General features: G+C 47.6%; 1 protein-coding gene across 2 annotated transcripts; it reads left to right on the top strand.

Moving 5' to 3' along the window:
* Positions 1-274: 274 nt before the first annotated feature.
* On the top strand, positions 275-27,337 carry RAB44 (RAB44, member RAS oncogene family; the record flags this gene model as incomplete). 2 transcript variants are annotated; one of them, XM_081031260.1, is made up of 13 exons in its annotated part: positions 275-481; positions 8,485-8,596; positions 10,256-10,430; positions 11,654-11,800; positions 12,447-12,537; positions 12,949-13,044; positions 14,957-15,144; positions 15,707-17,211; positions 21,689-21,770; positions 22,829-22,943; positions 23,988-24,089; positions 25,695-25,771; positions 27,247-27,337. In XM_081031260.1, the coding sequence occupies 13 exons, from the start codon at positions 275-277 to the stop codon at positions 27,335-27,337; spliced, it is 2,988 nt and encodes a 995-aa protein (XP_080887386.1). The 2 variants fall into 2 exon arrangements, with proteins under 2 accessions (XP_080887386.1, XP_080887385.1); XM_081031259.1 differs by having other exon boundaries at positions 14,957-15,171.
* Between the last annotated feature and the right edge of the window lie 386 nt (positions 27,338-27,723).

Genomic DNA, 27,723 nt, shown 5'->3' with positions numbered 1-27,723 from the left:
ACTTTGGACAGTTGAGCAGAGATCTGAAGAAGATGAGGGCATGTGGATACGTCGGGGAAGAGCATTCCAGGCAGAGGGAACAGAAAGGGCAAAGGCCCTGAGTGGGATCTACTGGTGGCCATGGGGAGAGGGGTGGCATGAGGTCAGAGAGACCAGTGGGGTTTTCTCCAGGGGTAATAAGGGTAATAAGGAGCCATGGGAGGGTTTTCAACAGTCACTGACTGTGCAGCAGTCTAGTGCTTCTCACCATACTTCATCTCCAGGCAAAAGCAGCATGGAGACTGGACAGAAAGTGACCCGAAAAGGCCGGAAACTGGGCTCCAGCCGCCGGCGGCAGACACGAGAGCCTGCTGATGGCCAGGATGCTCCTGTGGCTGCAGAGCCAGAGTCCTGGTCCTCCCAGGCATCTGCAGAGTTGCAGCGCTTCTTTCAGGACTCCGGTGCCCAGGAGAGGGGCTTTGTCACCCGTGAGGACCTGGCGGTGAGTCCAAGACCCCATGTTCCCCTCAATCCCTTTTCTGCAGCCTCCTAAGACTTCCCCTCCCAGGAAGGTGGGGCTTGCCTGCTCTTTCCCCTTTCTTTCAAACTTTGATTTCAGAAAAAGTGAGGAACTTGTTTATACTAATGTGTAAATGACTGATACAACTTTATGTGGCCCTCTCTTCCAGAGACATTAACATTTTAACAAAGGAAAAGGCTTTAAGCCCAAGAAGTATCTTGCAAATGATGTAATTTCAGCCCCAGTGAACAGGAAAATTTGGGGGAGCAGTTAGAGTCCTGGAAATCAGACCATATCAATGGCTATAAACTTCAGTGAAACATAAGATCAGCCATGGTTGTGTGTCCTGATAAGGAGTCTTAGGCTGTGTCCTAGACCAGACTGACTGATTTTTCTTTGTTTTTTCCTCATTCCATGCAAAGGGGCTTAGGTGGGTTGTTAGAGTCTCACCGGACCTGCTGTCTCCTCCTGATACTGCTTCAAGCTCCAGACTTGATGCTTCCCTCATTAAAACTGACCTTTCCTATATTCCAGCCTCAGGGCCACAACAAAGTATGAATGGCTGATGTTAAAATATAATTTTCTAAAGGGTAAAAAAAAAGGAGACTTTCAAGTAAATGTAAAATCAACACTTATCAAAAGTCTTACCTAATTAATTATTGTATTAGTTAATGAGGGAACCAGTAAGATGTATGATGGGTTCAAAGAGCATTTGAGAGGTTAGGATATTTATAGGCAATTTGACAAAAGAGAGTTAGGATAAATTGCTGAGTTCAATTTTAAAAATTGCTAATGTCCAGCAGACCATAAACCTTTGGGGTTGTCTGTTCTGCTAGACAAAATTATTTTCATCTCTCCTGTACACAAATCTTCAAGTTAACAAGTAACTTCAGTAAGTGTGGGAGTTTTTATTCCCTCCTCCTTCTTTCACCTCCCCTCCCCCCCACTCTGGTTCAAGCCGTTGTTTCTCAGTCTAGTTGTGTAGGACACAGCTCCCTGGCCCACGCTGGTGTTATGAGCCTTGCGCTACCCCCAGGAGGGGCAGTTGGTCTCTGGTCAATGTCCGTGGCTCACAGCAACCCACGCCCAGCTCTCCACCGCAGTCCAGCTCTCAAGCTGTTGTTCACAATCTTAGCTGTAGAGGGCACAGCTCACTGGCCCATGTGGGAATCGAACCAGCGACCTCCACCTGAGTCACTGGGCTGGCCCAAGTCTGGGACTTTTAATTAAAGGTAAACAGTGAGATGAATTAAATGCATTGTTCTAGTCCATACCTTTTTGCCTTATTTTCAAGTTTCAGATAATATTTCTAGGATCATAATCTCCACACTTTCTTCTTGATATGAAAAAGGCTGGTCTTATCAGATTTGGCTTGATTATTTCCATAGGCACAGCAAGGGTGGAAATGAAGCCTGGGCCTCCTCGAGCTTGTTCTGCAAATCTAGGCTTTTGATACATTGAGCCATTTTAGCTTCTGTCCAGAAGTTTTTATATGGAATCCGAGATTGCACTTTTAAAATCTCTGTTATTTACTCTTCTTTCTAAAGCGACCATCTGTCTCAATTTGCCTGGCACTCAATTTGCTGGGATGTGGCACTTTCAGGGCTAAAACTGGACAAGTCTTGGGCCGATGGGGATGAGTTGACCTCCCTACTTCTACTGTGTTTCCCCAAAAATAAGACGGGGTCTTATATTAACTTTTGCTCCAAAAGATGCATTAGGGCTTATGTTCAAGGGATGTCATTTTGAAAATCATGCTAGGGATTAGTTTCAAGTTAGGTCTTATTTCGGGAAAACATGGTATTCTAAAGCAAGAAAACCTACCCAAGACTCTCTCTCGACCAACTTTCACCTGTAGCCCCTATCAATGTGAAGGACGTCCTTTCTTCTTGAGGTTCCCAGTTTTTCTAGGATCCCTCTCCTGCCCACAAATGGCTTTCCTTATCACCTGGTTCCTAGGAGGACTTTGCAGACATTGGCTCCCTGGGTGTCCCTTAGAGTAGACTTTTTACACCTGATTAAATGAGAACTATTGTCCAATATGACACTACAGTTACAAAACTGATTTATCTAACTATATCCTAGCATAAAAGATTTTTACTGAACCTGTGTAAATAACTACATTGCCATGGAAAATAAGGAGATTCAGTAAAAGTATTAGTTTTTGAATCAGGAGGGGGTCAGTGAGATACAGATACCATTTAATATGTTTAATTTCAGTTTACGAAAGCAATAATCTACTAAACTGAAGATTAGAGAGAGCTCGAGAAGACAGAAAAAGAACTTTCTTATAGATCTATAAAAATAGACCAATAAAAATAACACCAACTGTATTCCTAACAAATAACCACAGCTAGATTTCCTTGAATCATTCATTCAGTTCCCTGGAATTCTTGTTCTGCTGGATCGTGGGTGAGCTGGCTGCTTCTCGACTTGAAAGAGTCCTAGAAATCGTCAGCCCCCTAGCTCAGTTTAAAGGTTGGCTAAAGTCAGCTGGGCGTCCTCCCAAGTGAAACATCAGTTGTTCAGAGAACCTGGTGCGGTTCTTTCCTACAAGGCTTTGGGTCTGTCCTTTGTGGAAGACACAAACTGTGGCCTGCAGCTTTTAACTGAGCCTGCAGGCAAGGGTAGGAAAGGAGAAACTTATTTAGTAACGACACTGAAAGGCTGTGGTTATTTATTACAGTAACCAATAATATCAGAGTGGAAGAGAGTAAAGTTCTCTCTTGGGATACAGTACATAACTATTTCATGACGTCACCAGTATTTGCCCTGAAGATAACATATTATGGATAGCAAAGGCATTGAGAAATTTCCAGGGCCTTCCCAAAAGGCATGCAACTTCTGAAATAGTTCTATTTATAGCATTTTACCTATGTAAGCTTAGCCTAGGAAAGGCTGGACATCTCTTCTGATGTGACAGTTCTTCCCATGATGCTTTTCTTTTTTGCACCAAAGCCATATTTAATATCAGATTTTGTTACAGGTGAAAGCGTCAGTTTTTATTTTCTTCTACATGCAACAAATATTACAACATTTGTCTTTATTGATAATGATCAACTTATTATATTTTAGCAGATATGAAACACAACTGTATTAATAAATCTCAATGAACTTTTAAAATACCTTATAAGTTATCCAAAAGGACATTAGAAATATTTCGGCATCAAGTATTTGAAGTAAGAATTTCTTTATAATTTTTGAAAATGATTTTTTAATGTTTTTTTTAATTGAGGTATAATTGACATAGCATTAGTTTCAGGTGTACAACATAATGATTTGACTTTTGCATGTGTTGCAAAATGATCACCACAGTAAGTCCAGTTACCATTAGTCACCATAAAGTTACAAAAATTTTTTTTCTTGAGATAAGAACTTTCAAGATCCACTCTCCTAGCTATTTTCAAATAAGCAATACAGTATTATTAACTATAATCATAACGCTATACATTTCATCCCCATGACATGCATTTTATAACTGGAAATTTGTACCTTTTAACCCCCCTTCACCCATTTAGCCCACTACCCACCCTCCACCTCAAGCAACCACCAATCTGTTCTCTATATCCATGAATGTGGGATTTTTAAAAAAATTATCGTTGTTTTTAGATTCCACATGTAAGTGAGATCATATGGTATTTACCTTTTTCTGTCTGACTGCTTTCACTTAGCAGAATGCCCTCAAGTTCCATCCATGTTGTTGCAATTGGCAAGATTTCATTCATTTTTATGGCTGAATAATATTCCATTGTATACATGTACCACATCTTCTTTACCCATTCATCCATAGATAGACATCTAGGTTGTATCCATAACTTGTCTATTGTAAATAATGCTGCAGTGAACATTGGGTTGCATATGTCTTTTTGAATTAGTGTTTCCATTTTCTTCAGCTAAATACCCAGAAGTAGAATTACTGGATCATATGGCAATTCTATTTTTAATGTTTTGAGGAACGTCCATACTGTTTTCCACAGTGGCTACACCAATTTACATTCCCACCAATAGTGCACGAGGGTTCGCTTTTCTCCACACCGTCGCCAACGCTTGTTATTTCTTGCCCACGATGCTCTTATAATAGTGGTACAGTAGTTAATAAATATAGAGAAAGATATCCTGAAGTTTTTTTCTAAATTTAGGATCTGATCTTGGGAAGCAAAATGAAAAGAGCTATCAGAGAAATAGTACTTGGTTACCTATTTAATCAAAGTGACCATAAAATAAAATATTTTGAAATAAATAAGAAGGTAACACAATTGCAAGGATGTTTAGCTCTTTCATAAGAGAGTTACCTTAGATTTTTGTTTTTAAAAAATTAGAACATGATAAAGCCAAAACATAGCAGAGAAAATTATTCTGTTGAGATATGGAATCAGTTATCTGCGCAACTTACACAGAAGATACATAGTAACTTCTTTTTAACCCTTGCTAAGAGCTCTAAAACCAATTTATCATTTTAATCGAAATGGAGCCCTATTCTAGTTTTGCATTAACTGTAACACGTGGCAGTGAAAGTTTCACACATTTTAATTTATTTTTAAACCCATCAAAATTGAGGCAAATTTGGCAAAATGCTAGCATATTTCATAGCTCATTTTCAGACTCAGGTATTATAAATCAAGGCAAATAAGATTTCCTTTCAGCAAACCCTTTACAATTTTCTATGTCTATTCAGGTTTTGCCTTTTTATATTTTTTCATGTTCTGGAACAACCAGACACTTTAAGACAAAGCCACTTCCTTATCCCTTGGAAAGTAACAACACACCCCACTTTCATTGTAGACACAATGTATTTCTCTGTCACTATTATTCCCAGTATATCTCAAACACCTGTAGTGATTATAACTTTTAACCAAAGTAATTAACCTCTATTTCACAGAATGAACTGGGGAGTAAATAGCTGACTTATATTAAGCATTTTAGTAGACTAGTAAAGCTCCCAAGGACAGATGACATGACTTTCTACAATCACACATATTCCTTGCATAACTTTTTTAAAAATTGTGATAAAACATACCTAACATGAAATTTACTGCTTTAACCATTTTTATGTGTGGAGTCCACTGATATTAAGTAATTCACATTGTTGTGCAACTATCACCACCATCCATCTTCAGAACTTCTTCATTTTCCCAAACTGAAACTCTGTACCCATTACACAGTAACTCTCATTCTCCTATTTCCCTAGGCCTGGAAACCCCGATTTTACTTTCTGTCTCTATGATTTGACTACTTTAGTTCCCTCATATAAGTGGAATCATATACTATTTGTCTTTTTGCAATTGACTTACTTCACTTAGCGTGATGGTCTCAAGATTCATCCATATTGTAGTATGTGTCAGAATTTCCTTCCTATCTAAGGCTGAATAATATTCCATCGTATGTATGTACCACATTCCATGTATCCATGCTTCCCTTGATGGACATTTGAGTTGCTTCCATCTTTTAGCGGTTGTAAACGTTGTTGCTATGAACATGGGTATACAAATACCTACGAGTCTCTGCTTTCCCCTCCATAAGTATTTAAAGTGCCAAAAATGAATTCACTCATTAACATGATCCAAAGATATAGCTGCTTTCCAGCATGTGAAAGTAAAATGACATAAACTTAAAATTATGCTTAGCAATGAAGGTTTCAGTATTAAGATGTTCTTAACTTAATTTAATATTAATTCAGGGTTTTCAAATTAATGAGGATCTTGGAAACTGTTTAAGGCGACACACTACAAAGTATAAGTACTGTTGATATAAAGTTTGTTAGAATAATTAATCAATATAGTTGAACACAAATTTACATTTTTATAATCTTAAGCATTATGTGCAGATAACGTTGGTTTATTTGATCAGTAAGACAAAATAAGAAGTGTAGGATATTCAGATTTACTAATTTATTCACAAAAAATAGATCCAGATCTTATGAAAAATAAAATGTATGCTTGTATCATACTAAATATAAAGCAGAGAAAACACAGATAACTATTTTGTGTGTCTTGCAAACCAAAATTATTAAACCAATCTAATTTGTCCAAAGATTCACCTTAATTATATGAACCTGGCTCCTTAAAAGTTTTCTGAGCAAACAATTTCTAGTAAGAGGGATTTTAAAAAAAACGTTTAGCACCTTTAAAGCATTAGAAGTTCAGTTTCTTTATTTTCTGTGACTTCGGGAAACATTAGATTTATATTAGCACTTATTTGTCCCTACAAACCAACAAACACAGAACCCCTGGAAGAGACATAGTACTCTAAGTTACTAATAACCTGTAGAAAAAGATTTCATACTCACAATAAAATTAAAAGCTACTCTGAATTACAGACACGTAGACGCACTGACATAGAGAATGTCTGGCTTCATTTCTACAACTTCAGCTGTAGGTCAAAAGTCAACACAGCAGCACAAAAACTCAGCAGTCCAGATCTCACAGAGCTGTTCTTCTTCCCAGTAGGTATACAATTCCTGACTGATTTGAGGTCACATGTAGAAAAACAAACACCACCACCAACAACAAAAGATTAGCAAGTCAGATTTTCTATTGTCTCGCAACCAACCGACACTAGGGGTCTGTCATGTATGGCAAAGAGATCACTGAATGGTTCGTCCATAAAATTGAATTCCCCATCATTGCTGCCACCAAAAGCAAAAACACAAATATAGCAAAAAGGAAAAGGAAAAAAAATAATTAAAGAAAGAAAAAAACTAGAGAAACGGAATCAGCAAACTGAAAGTTCTATCACACTTGGGATTCCCTCCGCGTGCCAAGAAAGTGCCTGGACTTCCAGAGCCCATGGGGGCACGTCTCCAACAGTGCAGTTTATTTGGTTCTGACACAGAATCCACTGGGGCATCTCCATGGAACTTCTCAAACTGTTCATTTCCAACGAGGTAAATCATGACCCTTAGGCGAAAATAAAATGAACACATATTGAAATTTTTATTATGAATGATCGAAAGCATTTTAAAAGCGAGGTAATTTAACAAAGAAATGTCAAAATCAGATGGCTGAGTTAGATTTTTAAAAGCTGATTAATGTCCAACAGGCCATAAATCTTTGGGGTTGCCTATTCCAACAGACAAAAACAATTTACATTTCTCCTGGACAAAATCTATAAGTTAACCTATGACTTCATTTAATGTGGACCTGTCATCAGTCCCATGAGATGAATTACTCGTATTTGCAATTCTATAGTCTAGAAGATGTTTATGTGGTTTTTGCTCCTGGCAAATACTGAAAGGAAGTGCTGTGCACCTTTTGGACTTATTTTTAAATGTTTATTATTTTTTTAAGTTTTATTGGGGAATATTGGGAAACAGTGTGTTTCTCCAGGGCCCATCAGCTCCAAGTCGTTGTCCTTCAATCCAGTTGTGGAGCTCAGCTCCAAGTCCAGTTGCCGTTTTCAGTCTTTAGTTGCAGGGGCGCAGCCCACCATCCCATGTGGGAATTGAACCGGCAGCCTTGTTGTTGAGAGCGCACTCTCATAACCAGCTGAGTCATCTGGCCGCCCCTCTGGAAGCTCAGCGGCAGCTCGCTGTCTTCAGTCTAATTGTGGAGGATGCAGCTCACTGGCCCATGTGGGAATCGAACCGGCAACCTTGCTGTTCAGAGCTCACGCTCTAATCAACTGAGCCATCCGGCCACCCCTGGACTTATTTTCAAGTTCCAGATAATTTTTGGACACTGAAAAACACATTCTGGGAAGGATTAACTACTGTCCTCTATTAGGGTTCTAAAGGCATAAGACGTAGAACAGATGAATGTTGGATGAAGAAAGGAAACAGGTGTGGAGAAGTTCAAGGCGCTGCTGAGAGGATGGTCTTGCATGGGGGCTGGGAGTCTCAAGGGTAGGCCGTGGGTCAGGTTAGGCATGGGACTTCAAAACATGGGGAGAGGGGACGTGGGGATGGCTGAAGACAAACATCCCCTTTTCGAGGATGGCTCAGAGCCTTCCCCAGTGGGAATAGCACTCAACTTACCCCTTCCTTACAGATGGCCAAGTTCAGCTTCCTGGTCAGTGAGGAGGAGCCGGAGATGATCTTTGACTGGGTGGATATGGAGCGAAAGGGACGCCTCTCCCTTGAAGAATTCAGCTCGGGGCTCAGTATGTCTGTCCTGGGAGGGCCCCTGGGGACTTACTGCACAGCCAGTGTGCCCAGCACGGGGCGAGGCTGGGCTGACAGGAAGGGCAACAGTGACACTTTACCAACCAGAGGACCTTCACAACATCCCTGAGAGAGTTCAAGGCAGAGATGAGAATCCTGATTACTGTGAGATGAGAACACCAGCCTGGGTGGGAAGGCAGTTGGTTGCAGGCAGATGTGATCCCTTCTTTTCCCACCAGCCAAAGCAGTTCATTGGTTGGGGGCTCCCCTGAGTATCCCCCCTCCTCCAGAGAGGCCTCCAGGCTTGCTTTCTGATGCGTGGCTTGTCTTCTCCCCAACAAAAGGCTTCTCTTGAGCAAGAGGTTAAGCACCCCCCATCCTTGAGACCACAGGCCTTGTTTCTGGCTGTGGAATTCTGGCTTTGGTTAAGGGAATTCTAGGTCCCAGTGAGCAGCAAAGGGTGAAATTTAGTGGGTGGGACTTCCCAGGTTCTTAGCCCCCACTGGGCAGGGCTACTCCGACACCTGCTTCTCCACACAGGCCCAATAGGACCTAAAGAGACCAAGGCTGACAGGAAACAGCACTCCCATTGATCTCGATGGGGGAAGACCTTTTGGCCCAGGGAATGGAAGGTGTGGTGTCCTCGTAGAGACCCTGCAAAGCATGGCTCAGCCTTAAATGTCTGCAAAGCCACCCAGAGTTTTTAAGTCTGCTGAGTCTCCAAAAGTTTGGGGGACAACAGAGACAGAGGCCAAGAATCTGTATTTATAAGTTGAGACCACCCCAGGAGGTGGTTGCTTCAGTTCTGGTGATTGAGAAGCCGAGAGTGGGAAGAAGGAATTGGGGCCTGGAATCAGGGTGGGGGGTGGGGTCAGAGAGAACATTGTCCATAGAGCTCCAAGGGCCATCTTCACATCTGTATCCAATTGTGCCCACAATGCTGGGGACTTCCCAATGCCTATGGAACAAAATCTAAACCCTTTCCTGGGGCCCAGAGGGCAGCACCATCCAGACTCTGCCAACCTCTTGGATCTCGCTCAATGCTACTTGCCTCCTCCAAAGGGCCAATATGGCTTCTACCTCAGGGCCTTTGCACGTGCTGTTCTCTCTGTCTGGCATGTATTTCCCTAGGAATCCACATGGCTTGCTCCGTCTTGTTATTCCCATCTCAGTTCCAATGTCACTTCCCTGGGACACTCCTGACCACTCCCTCTAAAGCAGACCCTGTCCAGTCTCTCAATGAAAATTATCTTCTTTACTCTTTTAGCTCACTTAGTAAATTTATTTTAAAAAATGTATCCATTTCAGCACTCACATGAATGTCAGCTCTATTAGGGATTTTGGCTAATTTTGTCCCCAACACATAGTAGATGCTCAATAAACATCCCTTGACTAAATGAATGAAGAATGTGTTGGCCGCTATGGAGCTGCTGTGTGACTTCCAGAAAGTCTTTTGGCCTCTCTGGACCTCAGATGTTCATCTGTAAAATGGGCACAGTGTCTACCTTGAGTAGACTCCCAAAGTTGACATGAGGAATGTATGAACCTGACCGACACAGATATAACTATTTTACCAACGGCTGGAGTAGGGTAAGGTGGGAGGTCAGGGGCTGAGCCCAACCCCACGCTGTTTCTTTGTGGCCCCTTCTGTCCCACAGAGACGATCTTTGGCTCAAGCCCGAGTACCCAGAGGCTCCGCAAAAGGAGGCCACTGTCGTCCAAGCGAGGATCTGTGGCCACCAGCTTCCCGGTGCTGGAGGAAGCTGACGCTGAGGAAAAGGAGGCATTTTTTGCCTTCATGGAGCAGCTGGGGGCTGGCCACTTGCTTTCTGAGTAAGGCCCGCACAGTGTGTGTGTGTTTGTGGCGGGGGGTGGAGAGTGGGAGGAGGGCAGGATAGGCACTGCCAATCAGTGTGGGCGAGGACTCCCCTGGATACAGTGTCAAGGTACAAATCCTGGTTTGGCCACTTGTTAGTGGTGTGACCATGGGCAAGTGACCTAACCTCTGACCGGTTTCCCGCACTACAGAGCGAGCATAACAGCTCTTATGAGGCCATGTGTGGTGATGCCTGCTCACGAGGAGTCCATCCTACCCCAGCCCCTCCTTCCCTGTCTGGCCCTAAGAAGGATTATGAGCTGAGGTGTCAGCTTCCCAAGTGTACTTACAGTCTTAAAAACACAAGGCTTCCTGAGGGTGCCTTTCTTAACCCAAAAAGAGGGACCCCTCTAGAGTGATGTCAGACATGGTGATGCCGTGGGTTGGCAGGTTTGGAGACAAGAGGGCATTTCCTCCAAACTGTCTCAGGTTCTGGGCTGCGGTTTACTCATGCTTAGAGAATGGGGGCCCTGCCTAAAAACGCCCCTGTCACACCCTTTAGTTCCCACTGGGTCTACGGAGCCAGCAAGAGGATCGCCCAGGTTCACCCACCCCACAGGGTCCTGTGAGGACAAGCTCTAGAGGGCGGGGCCCCGTGTTGTGGGGCAGGCAAGGTGGGATGTAAGGTACAGGCTGGCGGGTAGGTGTGGTGGGGAGCCATTTACTCACTTGGAGGCTTGGCCTGGGCTCAGCCCTCTGGCACCTGTCTTTACGACTTAATTAAATCCATGTGAAAGCAGCATTTATTAAGTGCCAAGCCCCAAGCTTTCACTGGGTACTTTCACTGGCCAAGTCTCATTTCTAGCAAACTTGCTGGGCAGGTATCAGCCTCCCCATTTTACAAATAAGCCCAGAATGGGCATGGGACTTGCCGAAGGTCACACAGCTACAGAGTGGGAAAAGAGAGAAGGCAGATGGAAGGCCTGGGCAGTCAGGCTTCTAAGGCCTCCTCCCCACAATTCATCACCAAACCATAGAGAGACGAAGTGTTATGGGGGTTAGAGAAGGGAGAGGGCACATCTGGGAGGGGTTCCTGGAGGAGGTGGCATTTGATTGCACCTGTAGGTTGTAAATAGATTTTTGTAGCCCAGGTGCCCAAGTCTCTTGAAGTGTTGCCATTAACACCAAGGGCTGGGGCTCCCCCTGCTTCTGGCCCCCCTGTGTCTCCTCCCCTCCCCAGGCAGGCAGAGATCTGGCAGCTGTGGGGGAAGCTGCGGCAGGAGGAACCCCAGCTGGCAGGCAATCTGGAGGGCTTCCTGGCCAAGATGACCAGCCGCCTGCAAGAGGCGCGGGCCGACAAGGAGGCTCTGGAGCTGACCCTGAGGAAGTGAGTGGGCCCGGGGGTCCTCTCCCATTTGGCATCTGGCACATAGTGAGTGCTCGCTACGTTTTAGTTGAACCTTAATTGAATTCCCTCAGCTCCAGAAGAATGGAGGCCAGGGCTCCACAGCAGGCCCTGGGAGCTGGACGGGGAAGAGCTGAGCTGGAAGAAGGGGTGACTTAGGGGACCTGTGGGGAGGACAGAGTTGGGCCCTTAGCAGGAGTTGGAATGCCAAGTGTGTCTTGGTGCGGGCAACTGTGGCATCCAATTCCAGGAGCACTGCTCACGAGGGTTACAATGTATGTGGTGGCCCTGGGGTTGGCAGGGGCACAGCCTGCAGCGGATCTGAATTATGGAGGTAGGGTGATAGTGGGGACAGGAAGTGGGGACAGAATGATGGGGCAATGGGGACCAATATTGTGATGGTTACAGGAGTCTGTGTGATGGGATCAGGGCGACAAATGTCAAGGGCGTAGGGGTCAGGGGCTGTGATTAGGATGACTGTTCTCAGAGTGACAGGGGTCAGTAACCACTGACCCCTGAGGTGAGCAGTAAGTACGATAGACTTCAAACTGAGGTCCAGTCCACCTCTGCCAGCAGCCGGGTCCCAGGGTGCTGATGGGCCGCCTGGCCTGCCTCCCACCCCTTCCAGGCGGGACTCTGACCACCACCGAGAGGTCCAGCAGCTGTACGAGGAGATGGAGCAGCAGATCCGCCAGGATAAGCAACGACTGGAGGCTGAGGTGAGCGGCCCGCTGCAGCCTGTCCCTTCCCCGTGCCCTGGACTCCTCTGCGGGCTAAGCAGTGGGGCCGGTGAGTGGCCTGTGAGGGGTAGCAGGAGTTGCTGGGAGTGGATCTTCTCATACCCCTCATCAGAGAGGTGGGGTGAGGACAGCTGAGTCTGAGCCCCCTGCCCCTCTCTGCCGGGTCTCACTGTGTCCCCTGAAGCCAGTCCTTCCGCCCTCTGGGCATGTTTCCTTGTTGCCATGATCTAGGGTTGCTCCAGGGAAGTTGTCCTGAAACTTCCTCCTTGCTGGGACGTCCTGGACCCTGGACCCCAGGCCTGGGTGGAGGTGAAGTGTGGGGAGGGCCAGCCCAGCCCGGCTGGGTCTTAGATTCTACAGTATGGGAGCTGAGACCTCTCTGCTCCCCAGAGCGCCTCCCGGAACCTGGCACTCAGCTCACAGATGCAGGAGGTCCTGGAGGCCAAGGAGCGTGAGGTGCACCAGCTGACGGAGGGCCAGAGGGAGGTGAGTGACAGGGCCTCCCCAGGAGCCCAGTTTCTGAGGATTCACAGCCTCTGACACCCCTCTCCTAAGGATTCACTGGGCTGGTGGGGCTCCCATATGAGAGTAGCCCCCTGGGAAAGAGGTGTCTTGGGCCCTTTTCTGAGATGAGGCCAGGTAGTACAGTGGGAGCACTGGGACACGAGTCAGAGGTCTAGGTTCAAATCTCTGGAGTTCCAATGAAGAGCCATGCAAATCTGAGGAAATATCTTTGCTTATCTTGGCCTTAGCTTCTCCATCTGTAAAATGGGAATAGACAAATCCACTGCATCTCCCAGGCTAAGTTAGTCAAGTGGGGTAATAAATGGGACATAATTAGCCTGGGCAAACATAAGGTCTGAATGCTGAAGAGGCTTGGTGATAGACTGGTGTTCAGCTCTCATCTCAATTATCAGCTGAGTGACATTGGGCAGGTTTTTAACCTCTCTGAATCTTGGTTTCCTCATCAGAGAGATGGACATCAGAACTCTTGCCTTAGCAGGCTGCTGTGATGATTAGAGATACTATATTTGAGGGCTTGAGATGGCACCTGGCACCTAGTAGGTGCTTTATATGTCACAGTTGATACTGACTGAATCTGACCTGGCTTCCTGGTAGAATACCTGCTGCGCTGACACCCAGGTCTCGCAGCCTGTGGTCACTTCCAGTTGGCACCGTGGCTAAGTCTTTGGGTCTGAGACTTTGCCCCACTGTCTCTGCCTTCCTCAATTTCCAAACCACTGACCTTAGTAAAACCGCCATCTGTGGTGACCAGGACATCTGTGTCCCTTCAGCACTGGGTACAGTCCCCCACCATTGCCTTGGCTGGCCCTGTCACCTGGTCTCGCCTTCCCAAAACGGGTTGATGTCCCAGGCACCTCTGCAGCAGCAGCTCCTTGGAAACTGAGGCAGTCCCCTTCTGCCAAGGGAGACGTTTGGACTTTCCGCATGGGACAATTATGTCCTGTCCCCTGTGGATGTGAAGCCTCTCCCCTCAGGCCCTTCATTCCTTCACCCAACAACTATTTAGGGCACACCTACCATGTACCAGGCAGAGTTCTAGGTTCTGAGGAATATGATAGACACAAATCCCTGTGTAGCCAGGGAGACGGATGACAAACAATATAAGCAAGTAAATATTAGATAATGAAAGTGCTAAGGAGAATAAAGTAACGCAGGGCCAGGGGACAGAGGGTTTTGATAGAGGAGCCAAGGAAGGCCGCACTGAGAGGATGACATTGGAGTCAAGACCTGAAGGAAGTGAGGGGTGGGCCATGGGATACCGGGGGGAACAGCAGTCCAGGCAGAGGGAACCGTGAGTGCAAAGGCCCTGCGGCGGCCATGAGCTACAAATGTTCGAGGAACAGCAAAGAGACGTGTGGGCTGGAACAGAGGGAGGGGAGAGCGGGAGTGGGAGAGGCGGTCAGAGACGGCACAGGGCTGCGTTAGGAGAGTCTGTTAAGGACCCTGGAGGCCATTGTGAGGGCTTTGCTTCCCACTCTGTGGTCAAGCAGCTCTCCATCTCCAAGTCACATGACTTGCTGCTGGATCAGGCGCTCCCTGCAGACCAGATGGGGCTGAGCAGCCATTGCAGAGCCTTGAGCAGAGGAGGGTATGGTCCTATTAACGTTTCGGGCCCTTGTGGAGCTGGCAGTTTGTGTTTCTTACACAGTTCCCTCTCTTATCCCTACCCTAACAATTCAAATGTCTCTCCTGGGTGGGACGTCATGGAGTTAAGTAGGTCAAAGGGAGGTAACCACTGCCCTGCCCCCACTCCTATGTTTTAAGCTGGCTTTCTAGGAACCTGGAGTCTGTGCTCCACAGTGGCTTTGGGAGGCTGTTCGTTGCCCTGGAGGGCAACTGGGCATCTCACGTCCTCACCCTCCACCTCCTGCAGCTGGAGACCCAGCTCCACCGCCTCAGCAGCACACACCAGGAGGCCAGCTCAGAGAACCAGCAGCTTCAGCAGACCAAGCGTGACCTGGCTGGGCAGCTAGAGGAGGTGCAGGAGCAGCTGCAGGTGACCAGGGGGCACCTGAATGTCGCTAAGGGCCGTGTGTCCTGGCAGATGGAGGAGGAACCAAGGCAAGTGACTGCCATCCCTGGTTTAGTGTGAAGACCAGAGGCTTCCTGGAAGAGGGGAGGGAGGCTCTGAGTTCTCTGAGGCTCTGGTCACCACCCAGAACACACATCTCCCTCCTTGACGTCATCTCATGGCAATATTTCCTTGCTGAGATTATCATGCCCATTTCTCAGACGAGGAAACTGAAGTACAGAGAAGGGAAAGTCACGTGCCCAAGATAACACAACTGGGATTCAAACACACACACACACACACACACACACACACACACACACACACACACACACAGAGGCACTCACTCTATTTGTTACAGTTCAGAGAAGTGGGATGGGCCAAAATAGTCAAAGAAGGATTTCTGGAGGAGATGAGGCTTCATAGAGGCCTTGAAGGACGGTCAGGATTGGATGAGGGGGAGGAGTGGGGGGTACATGCCAGGTGAGAAGGACTCTGAGCAAAGAATGGGAAGGAGGGCCAGCTGAGAGGTGTGCAACTGATGGTCAGGGACAGGAAGGAGTGACATCTACCTGTCCCTCTCCTGAGCTTGGTTTCCCACACCTTTTCTAGTGCCCCCAGAGGAGGTGAGGAGAAGGCTCCCGACGCGCAGGCAGACTCCTCTGAGGAGGCTCCCCCACCCGGACTGTTTGGGGACAACGATGACTGGGACCAGCTCCTGAGCAGCTTCAACAGCCCCCCACACAGAGCCCTGAAGCTCTATTGGAGCCCACCCCCAAGCCCGAGAGCCCCTTCAGGCCCCCAGACACCTCGAGTGGTCAGGCAGATATCCATCTCAGATCAGCAGGAGTTTCTGTTTGGTCAGGAGCCATCTTTAGATCCAGATGGAGCTCCAAGGAGCCCCCCTGGGGTGCTTTCCAGGGCCAAGGAAAGGAAAGGAGAGGACCCAGATGGGCAAGACATCAGGCCAGAGCAGCCTGTCCAGCCTCACAGCCTAGAACCTGAGGAGGCGTCAGGACCTGGCCCTGAGGCCCACTTTCCCTGGGGACTCCCCAGGGCCCCAACTGGGGAGTCAGGGAGCCTGGTGGCAGCTGCACTCAAAGTGCTCATTCCTTTGGAGGATGGACCACCTCCCCAGGTGACCTCTCCCCCTCCCCAGGCCCCAGCTAGTCCCAGCAAACAGTTCCATGCCTCGTATCCGGATGATAAGGACTCCTGGCCTGGGCCTGTCCCAGCCAAGCCACCCAGGCAGAGAGAAACCTTCCATCAGGACCCACACACTGCTGGCTCTGAGCCAGGACTGGGGTCCCCAGGAGCTGGAGCCTTCACCCCAGGGCTGGCTGATCCCTCCCAGGGTCTGGAGCCTGGAGCCCAGGCTCCCACAGAGGGACCAGAGCAGGGCAAGCCAGGCCCGGATGTTCAGGAGGGTCTTCATGGGGGGCTGAGAGAAAATCATGGCCAGGTCCTTGGGCCAGATGGGCTGCCTGCCCTCCCCCACCAGAGTCTGGAAGAGGAGCTCAGGGCTGAGGAAAGGAAACAGTTGGGTGGAGAAGGGCAAGGCCTCAGTTCAGAGCAGTCAGTTGAGGCTCAGGGCCTGAAAACTGGGCATTCAGAACACCCCCAGCGAAATTCTCTGCCTGTTCCTCCTCCACTTGACACACCACAGGCTCTGGCTGAAGCAGAAGCCACTGCTCCTGGAAAACTGTCACCTCCAAGGGGCTCTCCCCTGAGAGGGGCTCAGCTTAGGGGTGGAGCAGGGCCCCGGGAGCCCATGCAAACCCTGCCCATCACGGCTGAGCTGGAAACACAACCCGTGTCTCCACCTACAACTGCTCACACAGAAGGAGACCAAGGTGCCCTACAGGGAGGGCACCTGCTCACACAGAAGGAGACCAGGGAGCCACAGGCAGAGAACAGGCCTGAAGACCCAGGAACAGACTCCGGGGAGGCTGGGCTGATCCAGTCATCCCCAGGGGACCCCACGGCCGGCCAGCCAACAGCCGACCCTGATTACATCTTCCACATCATCTTCCTGGGAGACTCGAATGTGGGCAAAACATCCTTCCTGCACCTGCTACACCAGAACACCTTCGCCACTGGGCTGACAGCTACTGTGGGTAAGAGCCCACTTGGGAGAGGGCAGCGGGGGAGGGAGGCTGTCAACGAGCCTGAGCAGGCCCAGAGCAAGCCATCCCTGAAGAAGCTGCAGGTTCTGTCCTGGCCACAGGTCCTGCCTTAGACAGTGTTTTATATGGGCATACACTTACTATTTTACTAATCACGTCTAATTACAGGTAATTTGCTTTTTTCTGCATTGATCTGATTAGCTTATAATGTGCCACATCAACAAAGCACCCTGCAATTTAGATGCCAGTGCTAGTTGATGCTGAAAACAAGCAAGTCTCCACCCACTGGTTGGGTTTGTTCATGACTAGGCCCAGGCCAGCCAGCCAAGCCCTGACAGGAAGTCTCCTTGGGCAAGCTGAATATCTTGCACAGAATGTATTTGTAGAGTGTGGTAGGTTAGGAACCTTGGTGCCTGAGTTCAAATCCCAGTCCTGCCACTTACTAGCCATATGCACTTGGACAAATGATTTATCCACTCTGAGCCCCCAAATCTTCATTGGCATAATGGGGACAGCAATAGATCTGACTTTGTCTTTTTTAATTTTATTGGGGAATATTGGGGAACAGTGTGTTTCTCCAGGGCCCATTAGCTCCAAGTCGTTGTCCTTCAATTTACTGTGTTTCCCGAAAATAAGACCTAACTGGAAAATAAGCCCTAGCATGATTTTTCAGGATGACATCCCCTGAACATAAGCCCTAATGTGTCTTTTGGAACAAAAATTAATATGAGACCCGGTCTTGGAAACATGATAGTTGTGGAAGGAGCGGCTCAGCTCCAAGTCCAGTCACCATTTTCAATCTTTAGTTGTTGAGAGTTTGCCCTCTAACAGCTTAGAAGTGGTTGTTAAGGATTAGTTCGGTTAATACATGTCAAGCTCTTAGAATAATATCTGGGCATGTAGTAAGTGCTAATAAATATGAGTTATTTTTATTGTTATTATTATCAGTAAATATTTTGTAATGTTGAAATCAGTGGCTCCTGAAAATGAAATGTCCCAAAGCACAAAGCTTCCTCTCCCTAAACGTATTGGGATATATGGCCATTTGAACGTTGTGTAGAACCACAGAAAAGCAAGCTCACGGAAATGGAGAAAAAACCCGCTTGGGGACAAAGATGGAGTGACCCATGACTTTGTGTCAGTCCGGGTGCATGCTGACTGGGGACCAGTGCCAGACCAGTGGATACATGACAGCCCCCACACAACTGAGGCCCATGACAAGTTCTCAATCTTTTCTTTGCCTAAGAATCCTCACCTGGGCAGTCAGTTAAAAACGCAGTGTCCTGGGGAGTGGGAACGCATAGCAGGCCTGGCCTGATGTTGCGTAGAGTCAGGGAGTCTGCTGAGCCACCATTATTTATCCTCTAAGTTACTGATTACTGACCACCTACAATGTACCTGGCATCTCACATACATGCCTTATTCCTTACAACAGTCTTCCCTATAACCGAGTCTCTCCCCCATTATTATGTAGCAAGATGATTCCAGAAAATTCAATCAAGAAAAACACAGATCACATAATTGTAAAAAGACAGAGCAAGCCAGCATGCACTGCTACCCGGTTTCCCCCAAAATAAGACCTAGCCAGACCATCAGCTCTAATGTGTCTTTTGGAGCAAAAATTAATATAAGACCCGGTATATATTATATTATATTATATTATATTATATTATATTATTATGTTATGTTATGTTGTTATGTTATGTTATGTTATGTTATGTTATGTTATGTTATGTTATGTTACGTTATGTTACATTACTTTACATTGTATTATACCCTGTCTTATAGTACTATAAGACCGGGTCTTATATTTTAAGACCCGGTCTTATATTATAGTAAAATAAGACCGGGTATTATATTAATTTTTGCTCCAAAAGATGCATTAGAGTTGATGGTCCAGCTAGGTCTTATTTTCGGGGAAACAGTACCTGAGATCCCAAATTTGTGATCCAAATCTGTCCCAGTTCCAGCTGAGGTTTGGTGCCCCCTGCTGGCTGTCATCCATCTGCTTAACCATTGCTGGGGATGATTCTGGCTTCCTAAGTCATGAAAATTCCCCCACTCAGTGTCACCCTCCTCCATTTGCATCCCCCTCTCTCAGAAGATAAGAATGATAGCCTGCCTGCATTTGAGAACAGGGCTGGGTGGAGGACCAGAGCCAGAGCCAATTGAGTTATATCTGAATGTGCATTTTTGCCAGGCTTTTCCATATCTATCCCCATTTTTCAGATGAGGAAAATAGAGAATTGAAGACTTGCTTCAATTTCTTGCCCTACCTGGGCCCCAAAGTTCATACCTGGGGCCACCTGCCTTCCAAGCACATGTACCCAGAAATGTTATTCTCATTTGGGTTCAGCGTTTCCCTCTCCCTGGGGCTGCTCATGTAAAAGAACAGATTCCTTGGGAAGGAGAAAACATCATAGTCCTAACCATTTATGTGGTTACATCATAATCTGTTTGAGGGGAGAGTGTGGGGACACACGGGTGGATTGAGGGGGCATGGGCAGGGACGTAGGAAAGTGGGAGTAATGGAGGAGTGACTCAATGCAGAGAATAATTGTTAAGAGCTGTTCAGTAGATTACACAGTGGGTATTTAAGCAGAGGCTCGATGTTATTACAGGGGTTTGGATTAAATAACCTCAGAGGTTCCTGCAGACCTTGAATTTCCTAAGACCTTCAGGAAAGAGGGCAGTAAAGAGAAGTGGATGTTACAGACAAACTTCTGCTTCACCATTTTGTTGAGGTTAGGTGTCCTGGGCTGCCATTTCTCCCAGCTTCCTGTGGAGAGTACGATGGTGGGGGGAGGAGGGCTATGGTTTCAGCCACCCCCAGGGGTCAGCAGCAGGTGCTCATAGGAGTCATCACCACAAGAGAAAAGTGTCTACCAGCTAAGGCTCATATGAATAGACACCCTTGTCCTGAGCTGGCCTGTGGCCTGCCGTGGGCTCCGCAGATCCAGGGCTCTGTTAGGAAAATGGATGGGGCAAAGGAGCCCCTCTCCATCATTCCCACTCCACCTGGATTCCTTGGGAAATGGGCGTTGGCATGAGGTGGATCCCAAAGATTCAAAATTTCCCTGGGATGTCACTATTATCGCCATACTTCCAGGGACACAAAAGGTCTGGAACCATGTCCCTGGGCGGGAGGCTGTGAAATTTGAGGGGTTGGGGTTCAGGGAGATGAGAATTAAGGATGATAATAAAAATTACCACCTCGCAAGCACTGCGTCACTCCCCCAAACTAGGCTACACCTTGGACGTAAGTCGTTTTATCCTCCCAGTTACCCTGCACTGTGAGTCTTTGTAAATTGCCACCTGGCAGATGAGGAAGGGAAGCTCAAAGAAGTGAATGGCTTGCCTGAGGTCACACAGCCGGTACGGAGGTGGACGACCAGCCTGATCAGTCATCTTCCAGCCCAATCTGGCGCTCCTTCCACCTCCTAGGCTGCCCGTCCACCCTGCGGTCTGGCCGAAGGGGGAAGATGCACGCAATAATCAGGAAATTAAACAAGTATTATAAAAATAAAATAATGAAACAGATTTTCCTGAGTAAACTAAGGAATAAACATTGCTGTGCAGTTGGGAAGACACATAAGTTCAAAGACATCAAAACAATGCAAGGAGCCTCGCGCTATCACCTCCGTTAGGGTGCAGGAGAGCAGCGGGGTCAGTGAACCTCAGGGGCTGGGTGGTCAGGGACGGCTTCCTGGAAGACATGGGCTCTTGAATATGGATGGGATTGGGGAGCAGAAGGGAAGCCCAGCAGCTGAAAGGTCTCATCCCCTGGGGCTGGTGTTGGAGACAGGTGTATACAAAGTCGGACAATTAAGTTTGTGAACTCATCCTAGAAAAAGTGCTACATAGCTCTTTATATTATTGCTAAATATCACTACGGTCCCTTTCGAAGTACTGCCCTTGGGAAGCTATGCACCGACGCCAGCACCTAGTCCACCCTTCAAAGCAATTTTGGAACTCTTTCTGGAATGGCCATCAGAGCTGTCATGATATCACCCTTGAAGTCCTGAATGTCATCAAAATGTCTTCCTTCCAATATTTCCTTTATCTTTGGATAAAGAAAGAAGCCATAGGGGGCCAGATCAGGTGAGTAGGGAGGGTGTTGCAATACAGTTGTTTGTTTACTGGCTAAAAACTCCTTCACAGACAGTGCCGTGTGAGCTGGTGCCTTGTCGTGATGCAAGAGCCGTGAATTGTTGGCAAAAAGTTCAGGTCGTCTAACTTTTTCACGCAGTCTTTTCAGCACTTCCAAATAGTAAACTTGGTTAACTGTTTGTCCAGTCGGTACAGATTCATAATGAATAATCCCTCTGATATCAAAAAAAGTTAGCGACATCATTGCAACAAGTTCGCAAACTTAATTGTCAGACTTTGTATTTGGGTAAGCCTTGGCTGGAAGTCCTGGATAGTAACTTGAAAATAGGCCTAACTCCTCCCTCTTTGTGTGTCCTAGGAGTGGATTTTCAGGTCAAAAACCTGCTGGTGGACAACAAGCGCTACGCGCTCCAGCTCTGGGACACAGCTGGCCAGGAGAGGTAATGGGCACTGCCTACATTAGTGGTATCAGTGGCCAGGGCTGAGCCTGGGGTGTCAAGGGGTGGAGGGCAGCCCGACCTTGAGGAGTTCAACATGGGCAAAAGACTACACAGTGCAAAAAAGGTATCCACCCCTGAAAGCCGTAGGAGGTCGGGGGAGGAGGGGTGAGTCCAGGCCAGTGGGGAAGACGGGCAGCAGACCCAGAGGCCCCCTCGGCCTGGCAGGGCATCTGTGAGGGCCATCCCCACATGGCCCTCAGGGACAGCGACACAAATGCCTGTCCTTCTGACAACACTAGACTTCCACTTTCCAGTTAGGCAGTGTGATCAAAACTTAAAAGGCACTTCTTTTTTGACCCAGCCGTTCCACTTCTAGAACTTCATTCTTCTGATAAACTCATACGTAACTATAATACCAACAAGACTGAGAATGTTCACAGCAGCGTTTATATTATGAAACCTTGGAGACAACCTAAACGTCATCAATAATGGACCAGATCCATAAGTCAGGGTCTGTCAACACACTTGAATATCAGGAAGCCACAAAAAAGACTGAGGATCCTCTTTTTGTTAAATAGGGAAATGGAAAGTTTATTGACTGGGAAACACAAAGTATAGATTGCTGAATATGAATGAGTACAGTGAGTGTTTTACACTTTGCTTGTGTAAAACAGGGGACAAAGGGTTGGTGTTATATATGTGTATAGATAAGTGTACGTGCATAAAATACCTCCTGAAAAATATTTAAGAAACTGGTAACCCTGGTTGCCTCTGGGGAGGGGGATGGGGTGGCTGCAGAATGGGGGTGGGGTCGGGGGGGGCAGACTTTTCACTGGGTGCCCTTTTGTACCTTTTGAAATTTAAGCCATGAGAACTGTTACCTATTCAACAATAACTCCGCTGTAAGAAGGAAAGCATATGTGTATTCTCTTTGGGAAGCAATTAGAAGCAGGGAGGGTTAATTCTCCCACTTTGCAGGTGGAATGTCTGAGGATTAAGGAGGGAGGCCAGGGCTGGGGTCAGCTCACCAGGCCTGGCCTCACCCACTCTCTGGGCAGGTACCACAGCATGACACGGCAGCTGCTCCGCAAGGCTGATGGAGTGGTGCTCATGTATGATGTCACCTCCCAGGAGAGCTTTGTCCACGTACGCTACTGGCTAGACTGTCTCCAGGTGAGCAGATGGTTGCTGGAGCTGGCCCCAGTTTTTGAAGTTCAGAGGGAACTTGTATCCTGCCTACTTCCCCTTTTCTCCCAGGATTACAAATGATACAACATACATATAGGTGACACAGCCCACTGAGGGCATGTGGCTGGATGGGCTGGGAGTGAGTAGGCCAAAGGAACCACAACCACACAGTACAGCCTCCAAAACAAACTACTTCCTTTATCCTATGAACATTTCTTTCCTACATACAGCAACTCTGTGATGTCTTCTTAACACCTGGGGAATAATGCAATTCTTCTCCACACATCTCTAGTTCTTTCCCCCATGTACTCAATTGATATATATGTATATATGCTAAAATTCTGCAGCATATACTAGCACAGCCGAGGGATATAAAGTAAGACATGTTTTCTTCTTCCTAGAAATTTCTAGTCTAGTCAAAGAGTTGCAAAAGAAGTAGGACAAAGTAATATATAAGGGGAGCTGGGCTCTGGGGTCAGACAGGACCCAACTACTCCACCCCAACTCTGTGACCTTGGACAAGTGACTTAGCCTCTCTGAACTTCCATTTCTCGACTTCTCTCATAGAGAGTTGTGAGGGTTAACTGGTATGCTTGCTTTCAGAACAGCGCCTGGTATACAGCAAGCACTCAGCAAACAGAAACTATTATTATTGTTATCCATGAAACAATTAGGAAATGAGCCAAGGCATCCTGTGTCATCAAGCACTGGGCTGCTCAGCACAGTTAGAAAGAGAGGGGCATGGGGAGGAGCAATCCATGAAGGCTTCCAGGAGGAGGTACTTTGAGGTTGGCCTTCGAAAGTGGGTGACATGCTTGCAGGCAGATAGGAGGGGCAGACTCACTGCAGATGGAGGGGAAAGTGTCAAGGTGGGAAGGGTGTGGCGTGAGTGTGACATGGAAAGGTAGACGTGTGTGGGAAGAAGAGGCCCACTGCCAGCTTCCTGGAGGGCAGGACTAAATCCACCCAGGGCCTGGCACACAGCAGGCACTCAATATGTGTGGCTGAAGAAATGTGTTCTGTGTGCAGGACTCAGGGTCTGATGGAGTGGTCGTTCTTCTCCTGGGAAACAAGATGGACTGTGATGAGGAGCGGCAGGTGTCCACTCAGGCTGGGCAGCAACTAGCCCAGGTGAGCACCTCGTTGTTGGCCCCTCCTCCCTCCTGGACTGGGCAGAGCCCTCCCTGGAGGGTAGCGAATAGGTCACCCTGGCCTCAGCAACCAAGAAAGGCCCATTGACCGTTTCTACCCGTGCCCGGCCAAAGGCCAGGTCAGAGTGGACAGAAACCTGGCCACCTCTGCCTTCCACCCACCCCAGCTTTAAATCCACACGTGGGGCTGTAATGGTGGGGGTCATATTGAACCTCACTGCTGAATTAGCAGATCCCCACCCAGTGTCCTGACCTACATAAAAAATATCTTCAGAGTAAAAAGGTTTAAAAGCTTCACTTAAAATTCCCAATCAAATCTTAATTTTATCTCTGGTCTCTAATTAACATAACATTCCTTCTAATTTATTCTATCTTAAGATTCAAATTCTTCCCCAGGAAGATTGCATCAAAAGCCCCACCACCAGAGAGTAGATACTATTTATTTATGACTAGAATTTGACCACATTCCAGAAAATTGGGAGAATAATAAAGGGGGGGAAGAACGATTCCTTGCCCCACCTCTGACATAACCCCTCTTGGCATTTCCACACTACCTTTCCCATTTCTCCTCTCATTTCTCATACTTGTGAGGTCATCGCTGTGGCGCCTGGTTGGCAGGAATTTTTTTTCCTCTTAAAAGTAGTAGCTCATCTCTTTGACATAGTAATTCCTCCTCTAGCAACTTATCCTAAAGAAAGAAACAGAAATAATAACCCCTAAGAGAATAATGTAATGGATACTTGTGTATAATGTATAATCAAACAGGTTTATATGAGGATGTTCTTTTTTGTTGTTCTTTTTTTTCTTCTTTTTCATTTTTCTTTTATGAGGCTGTTCTTCACAGTAGTGTTTGTAAGGACAAACACTGGACAGCAGCTGGTGATTAAATTCTGGAGGTTTGTGGGAGAGGTTAGGATTTGCCATGAAGAGTCCTGTCCTGGTAAAATATTTAAGGGCGTGGAGGAAGTGCTTGCAATATAATGTGAAGTCAGAAAAGCAGCTGCAAATCTGGGTACAGGTTAGATTGACCCCTATAAGATTGCCGATACTTGTTTGGCGCCTACCAAAACAACAACTTCATATGGCTTAATCTAACAGTATAATTTAGCTGATCCCCCTGCCCCTTAATAAAAGAGTTATATAAAACAGAATGGAAATATATACTCAAACGCTAACAGGAGTGGTTTATATTTAGTACTTTTTTATGCTGTATTTTCCAATATTTTCCCCAATTAAATATTTTTGAAATTAAAAAAGAAAAAGAACATAACTAATGATTTAAAAATCTCAAGGACATTTTTCAAGTTGGGACCCAAACTTCTCACTGTCTCTCTGAGGGCTGTGGAATGTTTCCAGGGTGTCATCTTTGGCACCTTGGTCAGCCAGGGTGGAGGGGCAGTGGGCAGAGGCGTGAGTCTGGGGGCCAGGGGCCACACAGAGATGGGGTTGCCTCACCCATTGGGGTTGGCCTAGGGACCCACTGGTGGGACTCTGTCTGCCGGCCGGGCCCGTGGTGGTGGGGGCTGCTGCCGGACTCCAGTGGTCTCCCCCAAGGCACCAATACCCCTGTCTTTCTGGCCCACAGGAGCTTGGGGTCTCCTTTGCAGAGTGCAGTGCCACCCTGGGGCACAACATCCTGGAGCCCATCGTGAACCTGGCCCGGTGAGTGCCCCCGCCACTTCCCATCCACAATCACCGGAGCAGCCTTCCGCTGACTCAGGTGGGAAGGGAAAGCCCATTCCAGGAAGCGCCTAGGAGGTCACAGGGCTCGCCAGGCTGGGGAAGGAGAGAGCACTGTGTGGACAGTCTCCTGACACCAGTTCTGCCAGTCCCATGAGCTGCGTCACCTCCCAAAAGCCACGTCCCCTCTCTGAGCCTCAGTCATCTCATCTGTAAAGTGCAGTGGGAGAGCAAGAGTCACTGTCCAGCTCCCAACCCTCTAGTGACTTCCACTGGATTTAGAACAAAATCCAAATGTCTCACAATGTCCCGCATTGTCTCCTGTGTCATCTGCCTTGTCCCCGCCCGCACACGTGCCCGCGCGCTCCCTCCTTCACTCTCTCACTCAGCTTTAGCTCCTCAAAGGGGCCCTTCCTGACCCTTTCTCCTCCCACAACGATTCTGTGCTTTGTTTGCCTCCTTCAAAGCCCCTCTGGACAAATTGGAATTACACACGCATTTATGTTTTCTTGTTTCCTCTGCCTCTTCCCTCCCTTGGCTACAGCTCCACGAGGCTGGGGCCATGTCTGTTTTGCTCGGCCCTATCCCCCCCGCCGGGCCTGGAAAATACTGGGTGCTCAGTAAATGAATGAAATGAGTAAGGGGGGAAGGATATCAGACCAGATGAACTCTAAGCTCCACTGACAAAGCAACTAGAGTGAGCCGCTAAGCTGCTGCAAACCTGCTGGGCCAGATGCCTTCCAGCAAATAACTGCTCAATGGCCTCCCTTCTGCTTTAGGACCAAAGTTCCTTCCAGGCCCACAGAACCTTGATACCTGCTGCCTCCAAGCCTTCTTTCTGACCATTCAGTCAGTCCTTAGGCTCTGTGGGTCGCCCAAGCTCTCTCTGCCCAGAATGCACCCCCCTTTTCTGCTAGTGAACGCTTGTGCACTGCTCATGTCAGCCCCAACATCGCCTCCTTCCTCCCTAAGCCCTCTAGGACCTGGCCTGCAGTCCCTGTGGGTGCTTCCCATTCCTGGGACCTGATGTTTCCTCTCTGCCTCCCTCACTGCTCAAGGCACGATTCCTATTCCCACAGTGAAGCCTTAAGTCGTTTCTCTAGACTTCTCCTTTCTTTAAAGAGTCTCCGCCCGCACCCCAAGGCTTACGTGCTCAGCCTTGGGGTGGGGATGGCTTCGCTGTCCTATGGTGGCTTCACATCATCATCAACGTCCCTTGCACAGTACCTGGCACACAGTAGGCAGGAAAGAATGCCAGAGAAAAGACAGAAAGACAAATTCTCCATGGCCCCATTTTTCTGGTGCGAGGTGGAATGTAGGGCAGGGGCAGGGCAGGTGGGAAAGAGGAAACCTTGGGGGTGCAGCCCCGTGCCCCACCCCCAGCTTCACTCCTGGGCCCCTCCCTGCTGCCCCTGGAAGGTGAGAGAGAGGACTGATGCCTGGGTGTGTTCCTGCAGGTCACTCAAGATGCAAGAAGATCATCTGAAGGGCTCGCTGGTGGAGGTGGCCCCGGAGAAGTCACCGAAGAAAGCTGGCTGCTGCTCCTGACACCTGGCCTGGCTGGGGTGGGACAGCCAATCCCCTGGGTTTCCTGTTCCTCAGCTCCTGTCCCACCTGCCTGGACACAGCAATGACAGAGAGGGCCAGCTCGGAAGTTCAGGAGAACCCTCCTCGGGTCAGGACTCAGATCCCAGGGCAGGGGCTGCACTGACAGTGCCCTTTGCTCCCCGAAGAAGGATTTTGCTGAGCAAATAAGTCTTGGGGTGGGGTGGGGACTCTTTAAAGAAAGGAGAAGTCTCGAGAGACAACTTAAGGGAAATACACCACAATAGCAGCCACACAAGTCTGGGTGGTAAAATTGCAGGGTGACTGTGGGAGGGGGTGTTTTTTTCCTTTTTATTCATATTGTATTTTCAGATCTTCTACAATGACTG

The sequence above is a fragment of the Rhinolophus hipposideros genome (genome assembly GCF_964194185.1).
Source record: "Rhinolophus hipposideros genome assembly, chromosome: 3".
Taxonomy (NCBI): Eukaryota; Metazoa; Chordata; class Mammalia; order Chiroptera; family Rhinolophidae; genus Rhinolophus; species Rhinolophus hipposideros.
Note: the sequence above shows the minus strand (reverse complement) of the source record. Positions and strands in the feature narration are given on the sequence as shown.